The following is a 26,734-nucleotide window of genomic DNA, read 5'->3' as shown; positions in this document are numbered from 1 at the left end:
TGCACTCATCCAGGCAAGTGGGGAGTATTGCATCACACTCCTAACTTTTGCCTTGTAGATAGTGGACAGGGTTTGGGGAGTCAGGAGGTGAGTTACTCGTGGCAGGATTCCCAGCCCCTGACCTGCTCTTGTAGCCACAGTATTTATATGGCTGGTCCAGTTCAGTTTCTCACCAATGGTAATCCCCAGGATGTTGATAGTGGGGGATTCAGTGATGGTAATGCCATTGAACATCAAGGGGCGATGCTTAGATTCTCTCTTGTTGGGGATGGTCATTGCCTGACACTTGTTTGGCTCGAATGTTACTTGCCACTTGTCAGCCCAAGCCTGGATATTGTCCAGGTCTTGCTGCATTTGGACATGGACTGCTTCAGTATCTGAGGAGTTGCGAATGGTGCTGAACATTGTGCAATCATCAGCGAACACCCCCACTTCTGACCTTATGATGGAAGGAAGCTCATTGATGAAGCAGCTGAAGATGGTTGGACTGAGGAACTCCTGCAGTGAGGTCCTGGAGCTGAGATGACTGACCTCCAACAACCACAACCATCTAACTTTGTGCTAGGTATGACTTCAACCAGCAGAGAGTTTTCCCCCTGATTCCCATTGACTCCAGTTTTTCTAGGGCTCCTTGATGCCACACTCGGTCAAATGTCCTTGATGTCAAGGGCAGTCATTCTCACCTTGGGAGTTCAGCTCTTTTGTCCATGTTTGAACCAAGGCTGTAATGAGGTCAGGAGCTGAGTGGCCCTGGCAGAACACAAACTAGGCGTCAGTGAGCAAGTTATTGCTAAGCAAGTGCTGCTTGATAGCACTGCTGATGACCCCCTCCATCACTTTGCTGAGTGTGTGAGTTTAGAGTCATGAGATGGTTGCCTTACCCGGGCAGCATGGATGAGATCATTCATCCTCATTCTGCCCTGGATGGCCAACCTCCTCTGTGCAGCATTGGCACTGACCACCACTGCCATCAGCTACCAAGCTGGAGTGGTGAGACTGATGGACCTCCTGGAGCCAGAGTGGGGGTAGGGGACATCACGCCAGGCCTCTGAAGTGGGACGGTTAGGCAGTCAGGATTGGCATTAAAATATATATTCTATATATTAGATATAACTACTTCAGAGTAGACACTGGGGCAGGATGGAATACTTAACACCTTGGAGCTGTTCACAGCCTGTGCAAACATGAAGGAGATAAAGGAAATTCAATTCCAGACAGAGTGGGAAGGTCATGTCTTGTCTCGCTCACTGTTCCGGTCAAAGAAACCCACCAGGTGGTGAATGCATCAGAATGAGTAGAGATTAGTGGCTGCATGATGCCACCACCAAACACATCTTCCCTTCACCCCCCCTGACGGCATTCCGTAGGGATCATTCCCTCCGGGACACCCTGGTCCACTCCTCCATCACCCCCTACTCCTCAACCCCCACCTATGGCACCTCCCCATGCCCACGCAGAAGATGCAACACCTGCCCCTTCACTTCCTCTCTCCTCACCGTCCAAGGGCCCAAACACTCCTTTCAAGTGAAGCAGCATTTCACTTGCATTTCCCCTAACTTAGTCTACTGCATTCGTTGCTCCCAATGCGGTTTCCTCTACATTGGAGAGACCAAACGCAAACTGGGCGACCGCTTTGCAGAACACCTGCAGTCTGTCCGCAAGAAAGACCCAAACCTCCCTGTCGCTTGCCATTTTAACACTCCACCCTGTTCTCTTGCCCACATGTCTGTCCTTGGCATGCTGCATTGTTCCAGTGAAGCCCAACGCAAACTGGAGGAACAGCACCTCATCTTCCAACTAGGCACTTTACAGCCTTCCGGGCTGAATATTGAATTCAACAACTTTAGATCTTAAACTCCCCCTCCCCCCATCCCCACCCCGTTTCTCCCCCCTCCCTTTTTTTTCAATAATTTATATAGATTCTTCTTTTCCCACCTATTTCCATTATTTTTAAATCTAAAACTAAAACTTTGTTAGTCTTTCCACCCCACCCCCACTAGAGCTGTACCTTGAGTGTCCTGTCTTCCATTCTTAATTAGCACTTTTCTTAGATAATATCACCACCTTCAACACCTCTTTGATCATTTTGTCTGTGACATCTTTTGATTATCTGCTCCTATCACTGCTGGCTTATCCCTACAACCACCACACCCTCAACTTCTCTCTCTCCCCCCGCCCCCCACCTTAAACCAGCTTATATTTCACCTTTCTCCTAACTATGCTTCAGTTCTGCCGAAGGGTCATGAAGACCTGAAACGTTAACTGATTTCTTCTCCACCGATGCTGCCAGACCTGCTGAGTTTTTCCAGGTAATTCTGTTTTTGTTAGAGATTAGTGGCTGTTCAACGAGATCCTGTAGCCGTTAGTAGTTGTTTAGTAAGATGCTGTAGCTATCGGCAACTGTTAACAAAGTCTCGTGGTAATGTCTGGAAACATGAATTATAAAAGGTGCTGTCCCACTGTGAAATTTTGAGAAGCTTTTCTCCCAGGAATGCTTAAATAAAGATTTGTACAGGTCACTGAACCTGTGCTGGCTTTGGAGCCAAATCATCACTGGACAGTCTAGGGCTGCAAGTGTTGAGAACTGTGTTTTCTTTATTTGTTCATGGGATACAGGTGTTGCTGTTGAGGCCATTGTTTATTGCCCATCCCTAATTGCCCTTGTTCTGAGGGTATTTAAGAGCCAACCACATTGCTGTGGGTCTGGAGTCACATGTAGGCCAGACCAGGTAAGGATGGCAGGTTTCCTTCCCTAAAGGGCATTAGTGAACCAGATGGGTTTTTACAACAATCGACAATGGTTTCATGGTCATCATTAGACTTTTAATTCCAGATTTTTGTTGAATTCATATTCCACTATTGGATGTGGTGGGATTTGAACCCATGTCCCCAGAGCATTACCCTGGATGCCTGGATTACTAGTCCAGTGACAATACCACCATACCACCTCCTCCCCCGTGTGCGCACGGCTGCAGTTTAGATATGACACCCAGAGTGAGGAGACAGTGAGGTAACGGGGTGGTGGGTGATCGGGAGGCCGGCCCCCAGCGAGACCATGTGTTTCCTGTCGCTGCGTAATAGATGAGACAGGAAGCGGAGGATACAGCGCGAAAACCCGTCATAGCGACTGGTGGGTAAAACGTCTCTTTTCACACCCGTCACTGCACTTAGTGCAATTTAGGGAAAAATTCCAGCCCTTATCATTCTGCAACTTTCTCATCGGCCCCGTGAGTGAGAGGAAAATGGAAATGTGGCTGTCCAAGTGAAAAGATTGGATGAAGCCTTCGCTCCCGGAGCCCAAAACATCACAAATCACATAACAGCCAATGAAATACTTAGTAACTGTTTAGCTACTGTTGTAATGTAGGTAACACAGCAATCAATCAGCGCACAGCAAGACCCCACAAACAACAAGGAGATAGTGGCCAGGTTATCTCTTTTTCTGATGTCGACTGAGGGATAAGTATTGCACACTTGGGAGAACTCCCCTTTCATAAAAGCACCATGGGAGCTTTTGTGTCCAGTTGAGAGAGAGCAGACAGGATTTAATGTCTCACCTGAAATTCAACATTTCTGATACTGCACCGCTCCTTCAGTATTACACTGATACTACACTGCCCCCACAGTATTACACTGATACTGCACCGCTCCCTCAGTATTACACTGATACTACACCAATCCCTCAGTATTACACATACTGCACCGCTCCCTCAGTATTACACTGATACTACACCGCTCCCTCAGTATTATACTGATACTACACCAATCCCTCAGTATTATACTGATACTACACCAATCCCTCAGCATTACACTGATACTACACCAATCCCTCAGTATTACACTGATACTACACCAATCCCTCAGTATTACACTGATACTACACCAATCCCTCAGTATTATACTGATACTACACCAATCCCTCAGTATTACACTGATTCTACACCAATCCCTCAGTATTATACTGATACTACACCAATCCCTCAGCATTACACTGATACTACACCAATCCCTCAGTATTACACTGATACTACACCAATCCCTCAGTATTACACTGATACTACACCAATCCCTCAGTATTACACTGATACTACACCAATCCCTCAGTATTACACTGATTCTACACCAATCCCTCAGTATTATACTGATACTACACCAATCCCTCAGCATTACACTGATACTACACCAATCCCTCAGTATTACACTGATTCTACACCAATCCCTCAGTATTATACTGATACTACACCAATCCCTCATCATTACACTGATACTACACCAATCCCTCAGTATTACACTGATACTGCATCGCTCCCTCAGTATTACACTGATACTGCACTGCTCCCTCAGTATTACACTGATACTACACCAATCCCTCAGTATTACACTGATACTGTACCGCTCCCTCAGTATTATGCTGATACTGCACTGCTCCATCAGTATTACACTGATACTGTACCGCTCCCTCAGTATTATGCTGATACTGCACTGCTGCTCCAGTATTACACTGATACTGCACTGCTGCTTCAGTATTACACTGATACTGCACTGCTGCTTCAGTATTACGCTGATACTGCACCGCTCCCTCAGTATTACACTGATACTGCACTGCTGCTTCAGTATTACACTGATACTGCACTGCTGCTTCAGTATTACACTGATACTGCACCGCTCCCTTAGTATTATGCTGATACTGTCCTTCTTCATCAATATTACACTGATACTGCACCGCTCCCTCAGTATTACGCTGATACTGCACCGCTCCCTCAGTATTACACTGATACTGCACTGCTCCCTCATTATTACACTGATACTGCACCGCTCCCTCAGTATTACACTGATACTGCACTGCTGCTTCAGTATTACACTGATACTGCACCACTCCCTCAGTATTACGCTGATACTGCACCGCTCCCTCAGTATTACACTGATACTGCACTGCTGCTTCAGTATTACACTGATACTGCACCACTCCCTCAGTATTACGCTGATACTGCACCGCTCCCTCAGTATTACACTGATACTGCACCGCTCCCTCATTATTACACTGATACTGCACCGCTCCCTCAGTATTACGCTGATACTGCACCGCTCCCTCAGTATTACACTGATACTGCACCGCTCCCCCAGTATTACACTGATACTGCACAGCTCCCTCAGTATTACACTGATATTGCACCGCTCCCTTAGTATTATGCTGATACTGTCCTTCTTCATCAATATTACACTGATACTGCACCACTTCCTCGGTATTACACAGATACTGTACTGCTCCCATAGTATTTGACTGATATTGCATCGCTCCCTCAGTATTACACTGATATTGCACCGCTCCCTCAGTATTACACTGATACTGCACCGCTCCCTCAGTATTACACTGATACTGCACCGCTCCCTCAGTATTACACTGATACTGCACTGCTCCCTCAGTATTACACTGATACTGCACCGCTCCCTCAGTATTACACTGATACTGCACCGCTCCCTCAGTATTACACTGATACTACACCGCTCCCTCAGTACTACACTGATGCTGCACCACTCCCTCAGTATTACACTGATACTGCATCGCTCCCTCAGTATTACACTGATACTGCATCGCTCCCTCAGTATTACACTGATACTGCATCGCTCCCTCAGTATTACACTGATACTGCACCGCTCCCTCAGTATTACACTGATACTACACCGCTCCCTCAGTACTACACTGATACTGCACCGCTCCCTCAGTATTACATTGATACTGCACCGCTCCCTCAGTATTACACTGATACTGCACCGCTCCCTCAGTATTACACTGATACTGCACCGCTCCCTCAGTATTACACTGATACTGCACCGCTCTCTCAGTATTACACTGATACTGCACCGCTCCCTCAGTATTACACTGATACTGCACTGCTCCCTCAGTATTACACTGATACTGCACCGCTCCCTCAGTATTACACTGATACTGCACTGCTTCCTCAGTATTACACTGATACTGCATCGCTCCCTCAGTATTACACTGATACTGCATCGCTCCCTCAGTATTACACTGATACTGCATCGCTCCCTCAGTATTACACTGATACTGCATCGCTCCCTCAGTATTACACTGATACTGCACCGCTCCCTCAGTATTACACTGATACTGCACCGCTCCCCCAGTGTTACACTGATAGTGCACCTCTCCCTCAGTATTACACAGAATGAGAAAAAAATGACATTACCAAATAAAATTAGTTTTCCAGGGCCAGAGATGTTTTTCACCAGTATTTATGACTGAGTATTGCATAAAAACCCCCAGTTACACCCAATTAATGAGGCAAAACCTTTTTGACAGCTTCTAAGAATGGTACAAGGGGAAGTCCTGGTCAGGTTGGTGATTTCTAATTTGTTATCGTCTGCGGGAAATTCACACAGTATCACAAGATCTTTACAGTACAGAAGGAGGCCATTCGGCCCATCAAGTCTGGACTGGATCTCTGAAAGATCATTCTACCTAGTCCCACTCCCCTGCCTTAACCCCGTAACCTTGCACATTCTCTCTTTTCAGGCAGCAATCCAATTCACTTTTGAATACCTTGATCAAATCTGCCTCCACCACCCTTTCGGGAAGTTTGATCCAGAGTCCAACCACCCTCTGGGTGAAAGAATTTTTCCTCACATCACATTTACTGCTTTTGCTAATTATTTTGAATCTGTGCCCTCTAGTTCTTGATGTTCTCTTGCGTGGGAACAGTTTCTCACTATTTACCCTGTCCATACCCATCAGGATCTCGAATACCTTTATCAAGACTCCTCCCAGCCTTGTTCACTCCAAGTAAAACAGCCCCAACCTCTCCATCTATCCTCATAGCTACAGATCTTCATCCCGGGAATTATTCTGGTGAATCTCCTCTGCACTTTTTCCAATGCCTTCACACTCTTCCTCAAGTATGGTGCCCAGAACTGGGTGCAGTACTCCAGATGAGGCCTAACTAGTGTCTTAAACAAGTTCAACATGACCTCCTTACTCTTGTACCCAATGCCCCTAGTAATAAAGCTAAGATACGAAATGCTTTATTAGCTGCTCTCTTAACATGCTCTGCCATCTTCAGTAAGCTATGTAAATATTCGGGGAGGTCCCTCTGTTCCTGCACCTCCTCTAGAGTTTCTCTCTTTATTTCATACTGTCTCACCATATTCTTCCTGCCAAATGAATCTCCTCACACTTCTCGGCGTTGAACTTCAGCTGTCACTTGTCTGCTCAATCCACCAACATGTCTATGTCCTTTTGAAGTTCAAGACTATCCTCATCAACATTTGCAATCTTCATATCAACTGCAAACTTTGAAATCGTGTCCTGCACACCACAGTCTGGGTCATTAATAAAGATCAGGAAGAGCAAGGGTCTCAACACTGACCCCTGAGGAACTCCACTACAAACCTTCCTCCAATCTGTAAAACAACCATCTTTGTTTCCTGTCACTCAGCCAATTTCTTATCCAAGTGTCTACTTTCCCTTTTATTCCATGAGCTAGAATTCTGCTCACAAGTATGTTGTGTGGCACTGTATCAAATGCCTTCTGAAAATCCATATACACCACAGCAACAGTGTTGTGGTGTCTTTGATGAATGGACCACAGGAGACTCAGGTGCAGGTTACGATCGTTTATTCCAGCAATTGCAAGGAGGGCACCATCTCAATACAGCTTGAGACTGCACTCTGCTAAACTACAAGTGTTCATCATATTGATACATTATTGGTCACGTACAAGAACAGTTTCCAGATTTTGATCTTGTCAACATATAGGTTTACATTAAACTAACAAGTCTGGTGACAAGTACATGCATTGTATGTCCCTATTTGTTTCACACCCAGGCAGAGACCCTCCCTCTTACCTAAACTAAGACCAGCTGTTCTTTCCCTATCTGCTATAAACAGGCTCAATCTTAGTTGTTTTCCAACCTAAGGCTCCAGTCTGACTCCCAAACCACTCAATCTATCATATTTACATTCTTCTTTGTCCAATATGGCCTTGCTGATTCTCACAAGCCCTGAGAATGTGCAAGGTTTAGATTTCTCTCTGTCCAGCCTGGCCTTTAACTGTTAACTGCTTACGCAGACAGGTTTTGCCTGCTTGGATATTTTAAGTATTGATTCCCTTCAATGAGTTCTTACTGTATCCCTTTATTTCCCCCTAACAACAGCATTGCCCTTATCAACCTTCTCTATTACCTCCTTGAAAAACTCCAAATTAGTTAAATATGCTTTTCCCTTAATGAACCACACTGGCTTTCCTTAATTATCCTGCACTTGTCTAAGTGACTATTGATTTTGTCCCAAACTGTAGTTTCCAGAAGTTTTCCTACTGCTGAAGTCAAACTGACTGGTCTGTAGTTGCCAGTTTTATCCTTGCATCCCTTTTTGAACAAGGGTGTAACATTCACAATTCTCCAGCCCTCTGGCACCTCCCCTGTGTCTAAAGAAGACTGGAAGATTATCACTAGCGCCTCTGCAATTTCCACTCTCACTTCCCTTGGATGCATCTCATCGGGTCCTGGTGCCTTGCCCATTTTAAGTAAAGATAGCCTTTCTAAAACTTCTTCCTTCTCAATTGTAAATTCTTTAAGTGTACCAATGAATCCCTCTCTCACCTCAGCCTGGGAGGCATCTTCTTCCTTTGTAAAGCCAGATGCAAAGTACCCATTTAATACCTCTGTTATTTCTCCTGCCCCCATGTGCAAGTCCCCTTTTTTATCCCTAATCGGCCCTACTCTTTCTTTTACCACCTTTTTATTAATTATTTGCTTATACAAGACCTTGGGATTCCCTTTTATATTAGTTGCCAGTCTCTTTTCATACTCTCTCCTTGCTTTTCTTATTAGTTTTTCACTTCCCCTGATTCTCCATTGTATTTTCTACCTGATATCTGTCATACGCGCACTTCTTAATTTTCATCTTCACCTCTATCTCTCTCGTCATCCAGGGCACTCTGGGTTTTTTTGCCCTACCTGTCCCCTTCAAGAGGATATACCTTGACGTTACCTGCAATACTTTTTCTTTCAAGGTGGCCCATTGTTCAGCCACCTTCTTTTCTGCCAACATTTGATTCCAACTCACTCGACTCAGGTGCATTCTCATCCCATCGAAGTTGGCTTTCCCCCAGTTAATTCTCCCCGCTCTGGATTGTTCCTTGTCCTTCTCCAAGGCCAACCTAAACCTTATGATACAATGGTCACTGTCCCCTAAATGCTCCCTCACTGATATTTGTTCCACTTGGGCCAACTCATTCCCCAGAACCAGGTCCATCAGTGCCTACCCTCTCGTTGGACTGGAAACATATGCTGCAGAAAATTATCTTGAACAAATTCCAGGAACTCTCGCCCCTCTTGTCCCTTTGCACTATTCCTATCCCAGTCTATATTTGGATAATTGAAGTCTCCCATTATAATTACTCTATAATTCTTGCACCTCTCTCTAATTTCTTTGCAAATTTGTTTCTCTACATCCCTTCCACTAGTTGATGGTTTATATACTACACCGAGCGGGTTTATATATACACCGAGTGGTTTATGTACTACTCCGAGTGGTTTATGTACTACACCGAGTGGTTCATGTACTACACCGAGTGGTTTATGTACTACTCCGAGCGATTAATGTACTACACCGAGTGGTTCATGTACTACACCGAGTGGTTCATGTACTACACCGAGCGATTAATGTACTACACCGAGTGGTTCATGTACTACACCGAGCGATTAATGTACTACACCGAGTGGTTCATGTACTACACCGAGTGGTTCATGTACTACACCGAGCGATTAATGTACTACACCGAGTGGTTCATGTACTACACCGAGTGGTTCATGTACTACACCGAGCGATTAATGTACTACACCGAGTGGTTCATGTACTACACCGAGTGGTTCATGTACTACACCGAGCGGTTTATGTACTACACCGAGTGGTTCATGTACTACACCAAGCGATTAATGTACTACACCGAGTGGTTCATGTACTACACCAAGCGATTAATGTACTACACCGAGTGGTTCATGTACTACACCGAGCGATTAATGTACTACACCGAGTGGTTCATGTACTACACCGAGTGGTTCATGTACTACACCGAGCGATTAATGTACTACACCGAGTGGTTCATGTACTACACCGAGTGGTTCATGTACTATACCGAGCGGTTTATGTACTACACCGAGTGGTTCATGTACTACACCGAGCGATTAATGTACTACACCGAGTGGTTCATGTACTACACCGAGCGATTAATGTACTACACCGAGTGGTTCATGTACTACACCGAGTGGTTCATGTACTACACCAAGCGGTTTTTGTACTACATTGAATTCAACAGCCTATTCTTGGGGTTGGGGGGGGGGGGGGAGGGGGGGGAGGTGTTTGGGGGTGGGGGGGTGTTGGGGAATCACTGGCCCCAACTTCTGAATTTCCACTTTTAATTTATGCATGTGCGGACACCAGAAGTTGCTGTTAGTTTCACGGAGTAATGACAGTAAAGTCCGGGCTAAATTAACACAGTAACATTGTAACCATCTAAAATAGTAGCAGATCAATCCTGTTCTATAGTAACACAATAGCACAACAACATAGCAATATAGTAAAATACTAAAATAGATTTAAACTCCATGGTCTGTGGCTCGTTCTCCTATTGACATGGGAACTGCAGACCCAGGAACAGCAACATGAGTTGTACTTTGACAAGATGAAGTGACCAGAGGATTACGACAAGGCTGTGTACTGGAGCCAATGTTATTCAATCTATACACAGAACAAATATTCAGAGAATCAAATGTAAAAATTGGAGGCAAGAACACAACAAGTTTGTGTTTGGCTGTACTTGCAGAATCAGAAAAGTCCCTGCAAAATCTCGCAGATCAAGTAAAAGCTGAAAGTTTTGAATATGGATTGAGTATGAACAGCAAAAAGACAGAAACAATGGTCATCAGAAGGAATATATTAGAAGAAACTAGGGTGAAGATTGAAGTGGACGGTGTCGCACTGAAACAAGTAGATAAGTTTATCAATTTAAGACAAATGACAACAGAAGACGGCAGATGCGCTGCCGAATTTAGAGGAAGGATAGAGATAGCCGGGAGTAATTTTGTGAAGATAAAGGATGTTAACAATGTTAAGTCTGGGTGAGGAGGAGTTAACCGGCTCCCTCTTATTCAGCCTCCTCACTTGGTCACAACAAAGGTTTTTACATTTCTTTTTCCTGTGGGTGCCTTTTCCAAATCCAAACGTATTTTTTTTACTATCTATACAGTGAACAATAAGGAGCCAATCACAAGGCTTTCTTGAGTCAAAGAAAGAGCAAGTTTATTAGCCACTAAATCTAAGGGGAAATTAATAAAAGATGCAATGTTACACACAGGCAGGTATCAGAAGTAAGGAAAGCTAGGGTTCAAAATAAAAAGTTAAAAAAGAATAAACAGGTAAGTCCTTTGCTTGTCCTTGAGGTGTAGATTGTTGAACGTTGTGGCCATTTTAAGTTGGTTGGTTCCTTTAAAATCCCGGAGTTGAATTGAAGTCCATGTAACTGCATTTGCTGGAGACAGTTTCACTTTTTAAAATCTGTAATCTGTCTTCCAGAAATTGATGAAGTTCTTTCTGGTGGACATTGTTAAGAAATAGAGATAGTTTAAGTGAGTTATATTGGTATTTGTGGGTGTCAGGAATGAGTTTTAGCTTTAATGTTTAAGTTTGATTTGTATTTCTGTATCTGTGTGTTGAGGAGAGGTCAATTTGAGTTTTAGTTTTGCTTTAAAAGGTGCCAGCATTTCTAATGAGAGTTTTACAACTGTTGCAGCTAAGTTAAACAAACAAGAGTAGAGAAACTGGGCCGTTGCCTAGCAACAGGGGCTCAGAGAGGCAGGTCCCTCTACAGACACACACAGAAGAAACTAGAAACAGTAGTTGATTTGGAAGCTGTTTGAGTTCAGTTGGTTTTGAAGAGAGCTGCCAGGAGAGACTGGAGCAAAGGGGACTGATAGTCAGTTCCAAGCTAAAGAAAAGACCCCATAACCAGGGGAGTTGAACAGGAGAAAGTCTCAAGCAGACCTTCTAGTCAAAGGAAGGATAGGAACCTGGAAAAGGTCCTGTTAAGTGAGGTTAAGAGTGAAGGGCAGAGAGAAAGGCTCCAAGCTTCAGATTAAAGAGACAAAAGCTGCAGAAAGCATATTTAAAGTGAAAACAGCTGGCAAGAGGCCAGAAGGTCCAAAGAGACAACTGAAGATCTGTAACTCTTTGCTATGGGCATGTGAAGCAACTGTTGACAGCTGAGTGGGTGAGAGAGAGGAAAGCTTGAATGCATGTGGTGACCCAGGGTAGGGGGACATCGAAAGGAGCGTTCGAAACCCTGGAGGTGAACCTTTGTGTAAGGCATCTGAAAGAAAACATCGGTTTGGGAGAAGATTCTAAAGCGAGTTCCTGGAGAGCGGAGATTGGAAACCCTCGAGTGAAAGACAGAGTTCAGTGAGACTGGTTGGCTCACAGTGTGGCAAGCGTCTGGGGGTGGTGGGGGGGAAGTTGAGGAGAGATCCATAACATCTGGTTGAGGTGGCATCTGTGGCTTGGTTTCAGAGTGTGGTGTGTCTGACCACAGAGTGCCTATTGGTTTATATGGACTGTGTATTTACTGTGAACATTAGAGTACAAGATAACTTTTGTAACTTGTGTTATCCTTACGAATCTGCATATATGTGTAGAGGTATAGTTGTGGGTGAAGGAGTATTATAATATAGTTCATCTTTTCTTGTTTAATAAATGTTTTATTCTTTTGCTAAAACTGACTCTGGTGACTCAGTTCAGTAGCCCCTCTCCATGTATCTAAACAAACAAATAAAAGTTAGGATCTATCAAGCCGGGTCCCATTCTGGGATCGGGCTTGTCCAGGGGTAACCTCAGCTGGGGATCAGAACAACATTCACTCTCTCCATGCTGGATTTTATATTGGCTTTAGTTAAAAGAGAGAGAGATTCCTTACTGCTCCATTAGCAGCTTCTCCAGATTCCTCTGCTTCTCCTTGGCCAACACAGTTCTTAAAGCTGGAGATTCCAAAGGAATTCGATTACCACATCTGCTGTAGTCATTGTTCGAGGACAAGTAATCACATTCTGAAGAAGAGTCATCCGGACTCGAAACATTAACTCTGCTTTTTTTCTCTCCACAGACGCCGTCAGGCCTGCTGAGTTTTTCCAGCATTTTCCGTTTTTGCTTCAGATTTCCAGCGTCCGCAGTGTTTTGCTTTTATCTTAATCACGTTTTGGTGTTTCTTCTGAGAAATTTTGACGCATTTCGAGATAGTGAAAACCAACAGGAGGTGGAGTTTATTTCATTCTCCACAGGGGTTTGAGTGTCCGCAGGTTTGTATCTCCCGGCTGGTTAGCAGGTCCTATCGTCCTCTCTCTCTCTCTCTCTCTTCACACTTCTTTGGTGGGGGTGGTGGTTTGAGGTGGGGGAGGGGGGGGGGGGAGTCTTGTTTGCTTTTTCTCACCTTCACCGCGTGAGGTGGCCTCACGTTTTAAAGCAGTTTCTCCTGCCTCTTTTCAAATTCCAGTCGAAGGTTTTCAAAAATAATTTTCCAAAAAAAGAATGAACTGTGGCTTCAGGAAAACAACAAGAAAACTCGAGCTTGGAATAAGGAAAAAACTCCTGAGATGCTACATTCTATCCACTTTCCTGTCTGCCCCAGAAACCTGGACAATAAATAATGATCTGTGCAAGAACATCGAGGCCTTTGGAATGTGAACGCTAAGATGCATGTTTAAAATTCCATATACAGAGCAGCAAGAGGTGCCGGAAATTGTAAGGAGAGAAAGAACAGTAAGAAGTAACATCCAGGAAACAAAATCCCACTATTTCCACCATTTTTGATCAGAGCTGAAAAGCTACAGAGATCCCTGCTAGAGGGCAAAGAGGAGGGCAGCAGAAAGAGGTGTAGTTAGATGACGGAGGGTCACAGACTGGTTGCAGACGAGCCACAGTAGATGGTGTGAGCTACAGTGTGAGGGTGGTGACTGCCAGATGAGTGTGGCACCCCATGACAGTAGATCTCTGGGTAGGAGGGGCTATAAGCAGATGTGATGGGCACAATAATCAGTAAAGCTTAGTCTTGCCCTCATCTGACAGCCACACAATGCACCGTCTAAAGGGATTCACTGTACAGGAATCAGGGGAGGGAGACCTGGCTGATTTCTCCCTGTTTACCTTGTCGGCCTCACGAGCCACCTCCCACCCCTCTCAATCTATCCCAAACATTCATTCACTCTCCCTAATATCTCTGCCAGTGTTCTATGGTCTGCTCCATGCCTGTGAAACACTTGGGGACATATATTACATTCATGTAGCGGTATTGAGAAATGGGGTGACCTTGCTTTTTACAATCATAATAGGATTCCGGCAGGTGTGTTTATATGAATTACAAACCTGTGTCCTCACATAAATCTGCAGGTTTACTTCTAGTTACGGTGTCAATAAGCAAAACAGGGTCAGCTAGTCTACAAGTTCCTGTGGCTGAGTCATACCCTGACCTTTCCACCACACCTCACACGCTGCCATCTCCCTCACTGTCTTTAAAGAGCTATTAACCTCAGCCTTCACCTCTGTTCAAAATCAGTTCTCCCCCAATCACAACTTTCTCCTTTCTTATCTGAAAGTTGAGCTCGGAGCACAGGAGCAGACATCCTCTGGACCTGTGAGAGTGCGGCCAAAGCCCAGGCTGTGAGAGTGTGTAAGCTGTCTGACCATGCCAGCCAAGGAAGATGCTGATCTCAGCCAGAAACCACACACACTCTCTTCCCATTGGAGGTAACTGGATAGTGACCGGGAGGGCCATTGAAAGGCAGCACAGGCTAAAAGGGCTGATTGGCCTCCCGCTGTTTCTCAGGAAGCAAGAATCAGTGCTCCTTGAAGCAGCTTCACCATGAGAATCTCCAACATACACTGGATATCCAGTGTGACTGGGAACATATCCACTTGACTGAGACTGTGCTTAACCCAGTGAGTAACTTGCTGGAATTTTTAAAAATGTTTTTTTACTGGTGTGGGCATCGCTGGCTGGGCCAGCATTTTTATTGCCCGTTCCTAATTGCCCTTGAGAAGGTGGGGGTGAGCTGCCTTCTTGAACCGCTGCAGTCCATGTGGTGTAGGTACACCCACAGTGCTGTTAGGGAGGGAGTTGCAGGATTTTGACCCAGCGACAGTGAAGGAACGTCGATATATTTCCAAGTCAGAATGGTGAGTGACTTGGAGGGGAACTTCCAGGTGGTGGTGTTCCCATCTATGTGCTGTCCTTGTCCTTCTCGGTGGTAGAGGTCATGAGTTTGGAAAGGTGCTGTATAGGGAGTCTTGGTGAGTTGCTGCAGTGCATCTTGTAGATGGTACACACTGCTGCTACTGTGCATTGGTGGTGGAGGGAATGGATATTTAAGCTGGTGGATGGGGCACCAATCAACCTTTGTCCTGGCTGCTTTGGAGCTTCTTGAGTGTTGTGGGAGCTGCACTCATCCAGACAAGTGGAGAGTATTCCATCACACTCCTGACTTGTGCCTTGTAGATGGTGGACAGGCTTTGGGGAGTCAGGAGGTGGGTTAGCCTCCTCAGGAATTCCCAGCCCCTGACCTGCTCTTGTAGCCACAGTATTTATATGGTGAGTCCAGTTCATTTTCTGGTCAATGGTAACTCCCAGGATGTTGATAGTGGGGGATTCAGTGATGGTAATGCCATTGAACATCAAATGGCGATGGTTAGATTCTCTCTTGTTGGAGGTCATTGCCTGGCACTTGTGTAGCATGAATGTTACTTCCCACTTATCAGCCCAAGCCTGAATATTATCCAGATCTCACTGCATATGGGCACAGGCTGCATCTGCTCTTGACCTCATTACAGCCTTGGTTCAAACATGGATAAAAGAGCTGAACTCCAGAGGTGAGGTGAGAATGACTGCTCTTAACATTAAAGCAGCATTTGATCAAGTGTGGCATCAAGGAGCCCTAGCAAAACTGGAGTCAATGGGAATTGGGGGGAAAGCTCTCCACTGGTTGGAGTCATACCTAGCACAAAGGAAGATGGTTGTGGTTGTTGGAGGTCAATCATCTCAGCTCCAGGACATCACTGCAGGAGTTCCTCAGGGTAGTGTCCTTGGCCCAACCATCTTCAGCTGCTTCATCAATGACCTCCCTTTCATCGTAAGGTCAGAAGTGGGGATGTTCACTGATGATTGCACAATGTTCAACACCATTCGTGATTCCTCAGATACTGAAGCAGTCCATGTCCAAATGCAGAAACACCTGGACTGACAAGTGGCAAGTAACATTCGCGCCACACAAGTGTCAGGCAATGACCATCTCCAACAAAAGAGAATCCAACCATATAACTAGCCATATACTGAAAGGCCTGGATAGAGTGGACGTGGGGAAGATATTTCCATTAGTAGGAGAGACTAGGACCCGAGGGCACAGCCTCAGAGTAAAGGGAAGACCTTTTAGAACAGAGATGAGGAGAAACTTCTTTAGCCAGAGAGTGGTGAATCTATGGAATTCATTGCCACAGAGGGCTGTGGAGGCCAGGTCATTGAGGGTAGTTAAGACCGAGATAGATAGGTTCTTGATTGGTAAGGGGATCAAAGGTTACGGGGAGAAGGCGGGAGGATGGGGTTGCGAAACTTATCAGCCATGATTGAATGGCAGAACAGACTCGATGGGCTGAATGGCCTAATTTCTGCCCCTATGTCTTATAGTCTCTTATATAAATACTGTGGCCACAAAAGCAGGTCAGAGGCTAGGAATCCTTTGATGAGTAATTCACCTCCTGGCTCCCCAAAGCCTGTTCACCATCTACAAGGCACAAGTCAGGAGTGTGATGGAATACTCTCCACTTACCAGGGTGAGTGCGGCTCCAACAACACTCAAGAAGCTTGACACTGTCCAGGACAAAGCAGCCCGCTTGATTAGGACCTCATCCACAAACATTCACTCCCTCCACCACCAAAGCACAAAAGCAGCAGTGTGTATCATCTACAAGATGCACTCCAGTAACTCACCATATTATTACCATTTAGACAGCACCTTCCAAACTCATAGGCCACTACCATCTAGAAGGACAAGGGTAGCAGATAGATGGGAACATCGCCACCTGCAAGTTCCCCTCCAAGCCACTCACCATCCTGACTTGGAAATATATCACCGTTCCTTCACTGTCGCTGGGTCAAAATCCTGGAACTCTCTCCCTAACAGCACTGTGGGTGTACCTACACCACATGGACTGCAGCGGTTCAAGGAGGCAGCTCACCACCTCCTTCTCAAGGGCAACTAGAGAAGGGCACTAAATACTGGCCCAGCCAGCAACGCCTCCATCCCATCAATGAATAAAAAAAGTTGCGATTGGTGCTGAACATTGTGCAACCACCAGTGAACATCCCCACTTTTGACCTTATGATGGAGGGAAGGTCATTGATGAAGCAGCTGAGGATGATTGGGTCTAGGACACTACCCTGAGGAACTCCTGCAGTGATGTCCTGGAGCTGATATGACTGATCTCCAACAACCACAAGCATCTTCCTTTGTGCTAGGAATGACTCCAGCCAGTGGAGAGTTTTGCCCCGATTCCTATTGACTCCAGTATGGGTCGGGCTCCTTGATGCCACACTCGGTCAAATGCTGCCTTGATGTCAAGGGCAGACACTTGAACCTCACCTCAGGAGTTCAGCTCTTTTGTCCAAGTTTGAACCAAGGCTGTAATGAGGTCAGGAGCTGAGTGACCCTGGCAGAACCCAAACTGTGGGTCTGGAGTGATATGTAGGCCAGGCTGAGAAAGAACAGGAGGTTTACTTTCCTGAAGAAATTCATGAACCAGTTGGGATTTTATGAGAACCGACAATGGTTTCATGGTCACTATTATTGAGACCAGCTGTTCAATTCCAGACTTTATTAATTGAATTTAAATTCCACCAGCTCTCATGGTGAGGTTTGAACCTATGTTCCCAGAGCATTAGCAGAGCATTAGCATTAGACACCTAGGTGTCTGGATTACTAGTCCAGTGACATTATCATTATGCCACTGCCTTCTCCCAATATTACTCATTGGTTATTTTGGGGGATTTTTTCCCCCCAAAATGTCCTCTCAACTCAAACAGCTGCACAAATGTCACAGCAATCGGTTTGTAAAGTCATTCGCATTATTAATCAAGACCCACTCCAGGATTTAAGCGTATAAGTGAGGTTGCCACTTCTGAGGATGTGCTGTACTGTCGGAGGGTCAGTACTGAGGGAGCACTGCACTGTTCGAGGGTCAGTATGAGGGAGTGCTGCACTGTCAGAGGGTCAGTACTGAGGGAACGCTGCACTGTCGAGAGTCAGTACTGAGGGAGTGCTGCACTGTCAGAGGGTCAGTACTGAGGGAACGCTGCACTGTCGAGAGTCAGTACTGAGGGAGTGCTGCACTGTCAGAGGGTCTGTACTGAGGGAGTGCTGCACTGTCGGAGGATCAGTACTGAGGGAGTGCTGCACTGTCGAAGGGTCAGTACTGAGGGAGTGCTGCACTGTCGGAGGATCAGTACTGAGGGAGTGCTGCACTGTCGAAGGGTCAGTACTGAGGGAGTGCTGCACTGTCGAAGGGTCAGTTCTGAGGGAATGCTGCACTCTCAAAGCGTCAGTACTGAGGGAGTGCTGTACTGTCGGAGGGTCAGTACTGAGGAAGTACCTCACTGTTTTTCAGGTAAAAATCAGGCCTCTTCCCGCTGTCCCAGTGCTTCGGGAAGGTGTGAGAGATCCCAGAGTACAGAGCTAGGAACTCTCACACTCGCCTGGGTAACATTCCTCTCTTAACCAACACCAGCAAAAAATGGTTGTTCAATTGGTATCTCAATGCTGTTTGTGGGAGCTTGCTGTGCACAAATTGGCTGCTTTGTTTCTTACATTACAACAGTGACGACACTTCAAGAGCACTTCGTTTTCCGTTAAGCTATTTGAGGTGCCTCGAAGTGGTGAAAGGTGCTATATAAATGCAAGTCTTTTTACTTGCCATTACCGCAGGAAATACCAAACTGTTTTGCTGACAATGGCGTGCCCTCACTGTTGTAATGTGGGTCACACAACAGCCAATTTGTACACAATAAGATCGCACAAACAGCAGTGTGATAATGACCAAATAATTTGGTTTACTGATGTTGGTTGACGAATATATATTGACCCCAGGTCACATAGATATCCGTGGATGCACGCAGTTCTATTCTGTTTTTTGTTGATGGATTAAATGTCCATTCAAACAGCTTCTTGCCTGTGTGAGCAGAGTAGATCCACTGGGTACGGAGTGGAAGCTACAATGTCCCACTCATTTGAGCTCTTGGAGGGCAACCCTGTTCAGCTTTGTGTACAGTGTAAACTGGGCAAGTGCTGACCCCAACAGACCCATTTTCATACCACTGTGATAGTTTACATGTTCAAGATCTCCTCCCCTTTGTAACTGCTATTGAAAACAGTACAGGATGGTCTGTACAGTATATAAATCCAACATTGGAACTGGCAACAGGTGCAAGTGCTTATCTCTCGACTCCCTGCCTTAGACACAGAAGAACACACGGGTAAGTGATACTTAATCCACTTTGTTAGGTTACCATCAGAAATACAGTAAGATTCCTGTGCAGCTCTTTGTGAGATGTGTGAAATGAAACTCTTACAAACACAGGTTTTAGGTCCAAGGCGATCTTTATATTTTTCAGCAGCAAAAGGGATTCACCTCGAGAGTTTACGCTCCCAACTGCTTATCAATTCACTACAGGCACACAGGATTGCTCAGAATTTCATTGACGAATGGGATTTCTTCACAGCTTTGTATTCCCTTTGATTCTCGTGAAGACTGCCGACTCAACAGGCAGTGGGAGAGAGGCTGAGGGAGAGATCGCTATAGATATTGCGAGGGAATTGAATAGAAAAGTAGAGAGGTTATGCTTCATTTATATAGGGCATTGGTGAGACCACATCTAGAGTACTGCGTACACAGGCCTCCTTATTTAAGGAAGGATGTAAATGCGTTAGAAGCAGTTCAGAGAAGGTTTATCAGACTAATACCAGGAATGGGCGGGTTGTCTTATGAGGAAAGATTGGACAGACTAGGCTTGTATCCGCTGGAGTTTAGAAGTGTAAGAGGCGACTTGATTCAAACATGTAAGATCCTGAGGAGTCTTGACAGGGTGGATATAGAAAGGATGTTTCCTCTTGTGGGAGAATCTAGAACTATGGGTCGCTGTTTAAGAATAAGGGGTGGCCCATTTAGGACAGAGACAAGGAGATTTTTTTTTCTCTCCAAGGGTCGTGAGACTTTGTAATTCTCCTCCTCAACAGGTGGTTGTGGCAGAGTCTTTGAATATTTTTAAGGCAGAGGTAGATAGATTCTTGATAAGCACAGGGGTGAAAGGTTATTGGGGGTAGGTGGGATTGTGAAGTTGAGGTTAAAATCAGATGCGCCATGATCTTAGTGAATGGTGCAGCAGGCTCGAGGGGCCGAGTGGCCTACTCCTGCTCCTAATGCGTATGTTTGTATATAGAGTGAATCAGAGAAATTTTAATACAAAGTGAAACAGAGGTCTTCATAGAGAGAGAGTGTCTAGTTGTTAATCGTTTAGAATATTTGCTCAATGAACGAATAAGATCTAAACATTCCAGCAGTTTATTCTAGACGGTAATGTGTCCAAACACTTCTCGTTCACAGGTTTACAATGAAGATCACTGACTTCCTTGCTGCTGGTGATGTAGCTGCTGCTCTCGCTGAATGCAATGGTAAACTCATATATTGCACTTTAAAGAAAAACCTCCTCATTTTCTGCTGTTCTCTTTCCAGTTTCACAGGGTCAGGTTCCCCTGAAGCTTCGGTCAAATGTGTGGAACTCATTCACGCTCACTTCCCCCTCCCTACCTTACCCCTCCCTACCTTACCCCTCCCTACCCTAGCATCAATGATACCAATTATATCATCACTGCCACAGTGTTCACTGAGATAATCTAACTCAGCTCAGGTCTGAAGGCTGCGTGATGTATGTGGGGGCAAGTAGTAGGGATGAGAAATGATAAAGGCAAGAAGTTGCTTGTGGGAGTCATAGGCCCCTTAATACTAACCACATGGTAGGGTGGAGCATAAAGGAAGAAATAATGGGAGCTTGTCAAAAAGGCACGGTGATAATCATGGGAGATTTTAATTTACACATTGACTGGAAAAATCAGACGTGCAAAGGTATCCTAGATGAGGAGTTCATAGAATGTTTCCGGGATAGTTTCCTAGAACAGCACATTCTGGTATTGTGCAACGAGATGGAATTAATTAATGACCTCATAGTAAAGATGCCCCTAAGTAGCAGCGACCATAATATGCTTGAATTTTACATTCAGTTTGAGGGAGAGAGGAGTAGGTCTGAGACTATGTTTTTAAACTTAAATAAGGGCAATTATGAGGGCATGAAAGCAGAGCTGGCTAAAGTGAATTGGCAAATTGGGTTAAGGGATAGGTCAATAAAGATGCAGTGGCAAACATTTAAGGGGATAGTTCAGAATACAGAGAATAGATACATTCCAACGAGTAAGAAAAAGTCTAAGGGACAGACACACCATCTGTGGCTAACTAGAAATATTAAAGATAGTATCAACCTCAAAAAAAAAGTATATAATTGTGCAAAGATAGGTATAAGGCCAGAAGATTGGACAGAATAAAAGGAACAGCAAAGGATGACCAAAATATTAAAAAAGAGGGAGAAATTAGAGTACGAGAGAAAGCTAACCAGAAATATAAAAACAAATAGCAAGAGTTTCTATAAGTATTTTAAAAAGAAATGAGTTAACAAAGTGAACATTGGTCCTATAGAAAGTGAGTCTGGAGAATTGATAATAGAAAACAAGGAGGTGGCAGATGAATTGAATTTGGCCCATTCACCGAACCTGTCCATATCCATTTGTAAATTTCTTATTTCTCCATTGCAACTTACTTTCCCACCTATTTTGGTGTCATCTGCAAATTTAGCTATAATACCTTCTATCCCTGCATCCAAGTCATTAATATAGATTGTAAATGGTTGGGGCCCAAGGACCGAACCCTGTGGCACCTCACTAGTTAAACTTGCCATCCAGAAAAAGACCCATTTATCCCGACTCTCTGCTTTCTGTTGGTTAGCCAATCCTCTATCCTATCTAATATATTACTCCTAACTCCAGGTGATCTTATCTTGTGAATTAATCTTTTGTGCGGCACCTTATTAAAGGCCTCCTGGAAATCCAGATATACTACATCTACAGGATCCACTTTGCTTGTCACATCTTCAAAGAACTCTAGAAAATTAGTCAAACACAATTTACTCTTCATAAAACCATGCTGACCCTGATGGATTGCATTTTGACTTTCCAAATGCCCCATTACTACTTCCTTAATAATGGATCCCAACAGTTTCCCAACGACAGACGTTAAACTAACTGGTCTATAGTTTCCTACATTCTGCCTTCCCCCCTTTTTGAATAAAGGCATCATATTAGCATTTTTCCAATCCACTGGAGCCGTTCCAGAATCCAGGGAATTTTGTAGCCAATGCATCCACTATTTCTGCTGTCACTTCCTTTAAGAGCCTGGGATGTAGGCCATCAGGTCCTGGGGATTTGTCACCCTTTAATCCCAATAGCTTGCTCAGTACTTTTTCTAGTGATGGTGCTTGTTCTAAGTTCCCCCTTCTCTATACCCTCTGCACTACCTGTTACTATTGGGTAATTAATTAAGAAATTAAGTAATTAAGAAGTGGGCCATTCGGCCGCTTGACCCTGATCCACAATATAATAAGATCATGGCTGATCTGATAGTAACCTCAAATCTGCATCCCGCCTACCCCCGATAACCAATCACCCCCCCTTGCTTACCAAGAATCTATCCAGACTCTGCTTCCACCACCTTTTCAGGAAGAGAGTTCCAAAGACTCACGACCCGTGAGTGAAAAAATTTCTTCTCATCTCCGTTTTAAATGGGTGACCCCTTATTTTTAAACAGTGACCCCTAGTTCTAGGTTCTCTCACAAGAGGAAACATCCTCTACACATCCACCCTGTTAAGACCCCTCAGGATCTTATGTGTTTCAATCAAGTCACCTCTCACTCTTCTAAACTCCAGCGGATACAAGCCTAGTCTGTCCAGCCTTTCCTCATAAGATAACCTGCCCATTCCAGGTATTAAACTGATAAACCTGCCTGTAACACATCGACACTGTCTGTAACACATCGACCCTGTCTGTAACACATTGATCCTGCCTGTAACATATTGACCCTGTCTGTAACACATCGACCCTGTATGTAACACATCAACCCTGCCTGTAACACACTGACCCCATCTGTAACACATTGACCCTGTCTGTAACACATTGACCCCGTCTGTAGCACATTGACCCCGTCTGTAACACATCGACCCTGTCTGTAACACATCGACCCTGCCTGTAACACACTGACCCCATCTGTAACACATCGACCCTGCCTGTAACACATTGACCCTGTCTGTAACACATCGACCCTGCCTGTAACACACTGACCCCATCTGTAACACATTGACCCTGTCTGTAACACATTGACCCCGTCTGTAGCACATTGACCCCGTCTGTAGCACATTGACCCCGTCTGTAACACATTGACCCCATCTGTAACACATTGACCTTGTGTGTAAAGCACATGTCTGAGTTTTTGTTCTGTGCAATCATTTTTCTTATCTAGGTTTAAATGTATTATGGAATGTCGATAACCAGTACCTAACTCTCTGATCCTTCATTGAAGCCGATTTAGGAACATATGAATTAGGAGCAATAGGAGGCCATTCTGCCCATCAAGCCTGCTTCACCATTCAATTAGGTCATGGGCGACCTGATTGTGGCCTCCACGCCACTTTCCCGTCGATTGGCATTGAACAGATTCTGAGCCTTCCCTCCCAACAATGAGGTTTCCCGGGTGCTCCCCTGTGACTAACTCTCTGCTGTTTCAGATCCAGGCTCCTTCCAACTCAAGAAATTCTCCAAAACCTCGGGCCTGGCCAAGAAAACTGCAGAGGAGATCCGGAAAATTTTTGCCATTCTCGACGACGACAGAAGTGGCTTCATTGAGAAAAGCGAGCTCAAGTAGGAACTTCCTTCACTTTGTTCTAAACATTAACATGAAATAGTAATGGGAGTGAGCGCAGGAAACCCCACTGCAGACAATGTAGCAGGGAAACTGGAAATCTTCACTGGGGAATGAGTTCTTACATTTATTGAGAAGTCATACTTCACATTGACTGCATCTGTCAGCAGGATATCCAGCCATGTAAGGCATCACGGCTGAATCCCAGCCATACACAACACACAAATACAACAGAAATGCTGCTCTCCTGTTTATCTGTGCTCTCCTCTCTCAGGATTTTGATGTGGGGGGTGTCCCCGTGTTTTTTTTTTAATTAAAGGTTGTTCCTTCAGTGTTTCTGCCCTGGAGCACGGATACTCAGTGACTACGAGACGGACAGTTTTGTGTCGGATGGAGACGTGGACGGCAACGGGAGAATTGATTTTTCTGGTGAGTGTTTAAAAATTTACAAATAACTCGCCTGCTCCTCACTCCCTACACATGCATCTTTCCCAGGATTACTGTGACTGTAAACTCAGGGATGGTTCATTATATGCGCAGAGAAATTAAATAAGAATTGTTTAAAAACCAAATAATTGAGAGTGTCAAAATTTGTGTAATTTTCCTATCTTTAATCCTCCTCTCCTGAAGGTGCTGACTCTCACTGGGGGTCAGTTCCTGAAGGTGCTGACTCTCACTGGGGGACAGTTCCTGAAGGTGCTGACTCTCACTGGGAGACAGTTCCTGAAGGTTCTGACTCTCACTGTGGGACAGTTCCTGAAGGTGCTGACTCTCACTGGGAGACAGTTCCTGAAGGTGCTGACTCTCACTGGGAGACAGTTCCTGAAGGTTCTGACTCTCACTGTGGGACAGTTCCTGAAGGTGCTGACTCTCACTGGGGGACAGTTCCTGAAGGTGCTGACTCTCACTGGGGGACAGTTCCTGAAGGTGCTGACTCTCACTGGGGCACAGTTCCTGAAGGTGCTGACTCTCACTGTGGGACAGTTCCTGAAGGTGCTGACTCTCACTGGGAGACAGTTCCTGAAGGTTCTGACTCTCACTGTGGGACAGTTCCTGAAGGTGCTGACTCTCACTGGGAGACAGTTCCTGAAGGTTCTGACTCTCACTGTGGGACAGTTCCTGAAGGTGCTGACTCTCACTGGGGGACAGTTCCTGAAGGTGCTGACTCTCACTGGGGGACAGTTCCTGAAGGTGCTCTCACTGGGGCACAGTTCCTGAAGGTGCTGACTCTCACTGGGGGACAGTTCCTGAAGGTGCTGACTCTCACTGGGGGTCAGTTCCTGAAGGTGCTGACTCTCACTGGGGGACAGTTCCTGAAGGTGCTGACTCTCACTGGGGGACAGTTCCTGAAGGTGCTGACTCTCACTGGGGGGAGACAGTTCCTGAAGGTGCTGACTCTCACTGGGAGACAGTTCCTGAAGGTGCTGACTCTCACTGGGGGACAGTTCCTGAAGGTGCTGACTCTCACTGGGGGGCAGTTCCTGAAGGTGCTGACTCTCACTGGGGGACAGTTCCTGAAGGTGCTGACTCTCACTGGGGGACAGTTCCTGAAGGTGCTGACTCTCACTGGGGGACAGTTCCTGAAGGTGCTGACTCTCACTGGGGGGCAGTTCCTGAAGGTGCTGACTCTCACTGGGGGACAGTTCCTGAAGGTGCTGACTCTCACTGGGGGACAGTTCCTGAAGGTGCTGACTCTCACTGGGGGACAGTTCCTGAAGGTGCTGACTCTCACTGGGGGACAGTTCCTGAAGGTGCTGACTCTCACTGGGGGACAGTTCCTGAAGGTGCTGACTCTCACTGGGGGACAGTTCCTGAAGGTGCTGACTCTCACTGGGGGACAGTTCCTGAAGGTGCTGACTCTCACTGGGGGGCAGTTCCTGAAGGTGCTGACTCTCACTGAGGGACAGTTCCTGAAGGTGCTGACTCTCACTGGGGGGCAGTTCCTGACGGTGCTGACTTTCAATAGGGAGCCAGCCTGACCCCCAGGAGGGAGGACAAATCGGAAAGTGGAGGGTTGGTTGAGTCTCTGTTAAATGACCTTGTGGTCAGTGAACACCTGTCTTGTGGTTTTGGATTTGGTGCTTTCCAAATCTGGGGAAGGGAACGGGACAGAAATTAACATCAATAACAAAAAGGTGAAAGTAGCTGTTCTGAAATTGCAGAATTCCAGAATCTGTTAACTAAATAAAGAGAATTCCAGAGGAGTATTGTCGCCCAGCTGACACCTGGGAACCCAGCGCCCCGCACTCAGGAACAGCCTGCAATTTATCAAAGCCAATGATGCAATTCCTGTTTCAACAAGCCTTACCTGGTTGTTAATCTCTTCAATCCAGATGGTGATTTATTTAATTAAGAACAATAAAAGAATCTTCTTAAACTCTTGTTCAGATTTAATAGGTCACTGTGAATAATGAGTGAAAAGTGTTTTTCTTATTCATTCACGGGATGTGGGTGTCACTGGCTGGGCCAGTATTTATTGCCCATTCTTAATTGCCCTTGAAAAGGTGGTGGTGAGCTGCCTTCCTTTTGTGGATGGGGTGCCAATTAAGTGAGCTACTTTGTCCTGGATCGTGTCGAGCTTCTTCAGTGCTGTTGGAGCTGCATTAATCCTGGCA

At 45.4% G+C, this 26,734-nt stretch overlaps 1 protein-coding gene across 2 annotated transcripts in view; it reads left to right on the top strand.

Annotated features, from left to right (window-relative positions):
* Positions 1 to 26,487, top strand: part of LOC144669454 (parvalbumin, thymic-like) — a 34,582-nt gene extending 8,095 nt beyond the window's left edge. The window contains exons 1-5 of one of the 2 annotated variants that reach the window (XM_078531899.1): positions 19,524 to 19,577; positions 20,705 to 20,772; positions 23,986 to 24,118; positions 24,439 to 24,548; positions 26,282 to 26,487. In XM_078531899.1, the coding sequence (XP_078388025.1) occupies positions 20,712 to 20,772; positions 23,986 to 24,118; positions 24,439 to 24,548; positions 26,282 to 26,307 (330 nt within the window). In that variant the 5' untranslated portion in view covers positions 19,524 to 19,577; positions 20,705 to 20,711 and the 3' untranslated portion in view covers positions 26,308 to 26,487. Of the gene's footprint in view, positions 1 to 19,523; positions 19,578 to 20,704; positions 20,773 to 23,985; positions 24,119 to 24,438; positions 24,549 to 26,281 lie in introns of those variants that run through there. The other variant, XM_078531898.1, reaches the window with a different exon arrangement.
* The last annotated feature ends 247 nt before the right edge of the window (positions 26,488 to 26,734 follow it).

This window comes from Cetorhinus maximus, chromosome 29 (assembly GCF_964194155.1).
Source record: "Cetorhinus maximus chromosome 29, sCetMax3.hap1.1, whole genome shotgun sequence".
Lineage (NCBI taxonomy): Eukaryota > Metazoa > Chordata > Chondrichthyes > Lamniformes > Cetorhinidae > Cetorhinus > Cetorhinus maximus.
The sequence above is the reverse complement of the archived record's forward strand: the minus strand, read 5'-3'. Positions and strand labels throughout refer to the sequence as shown.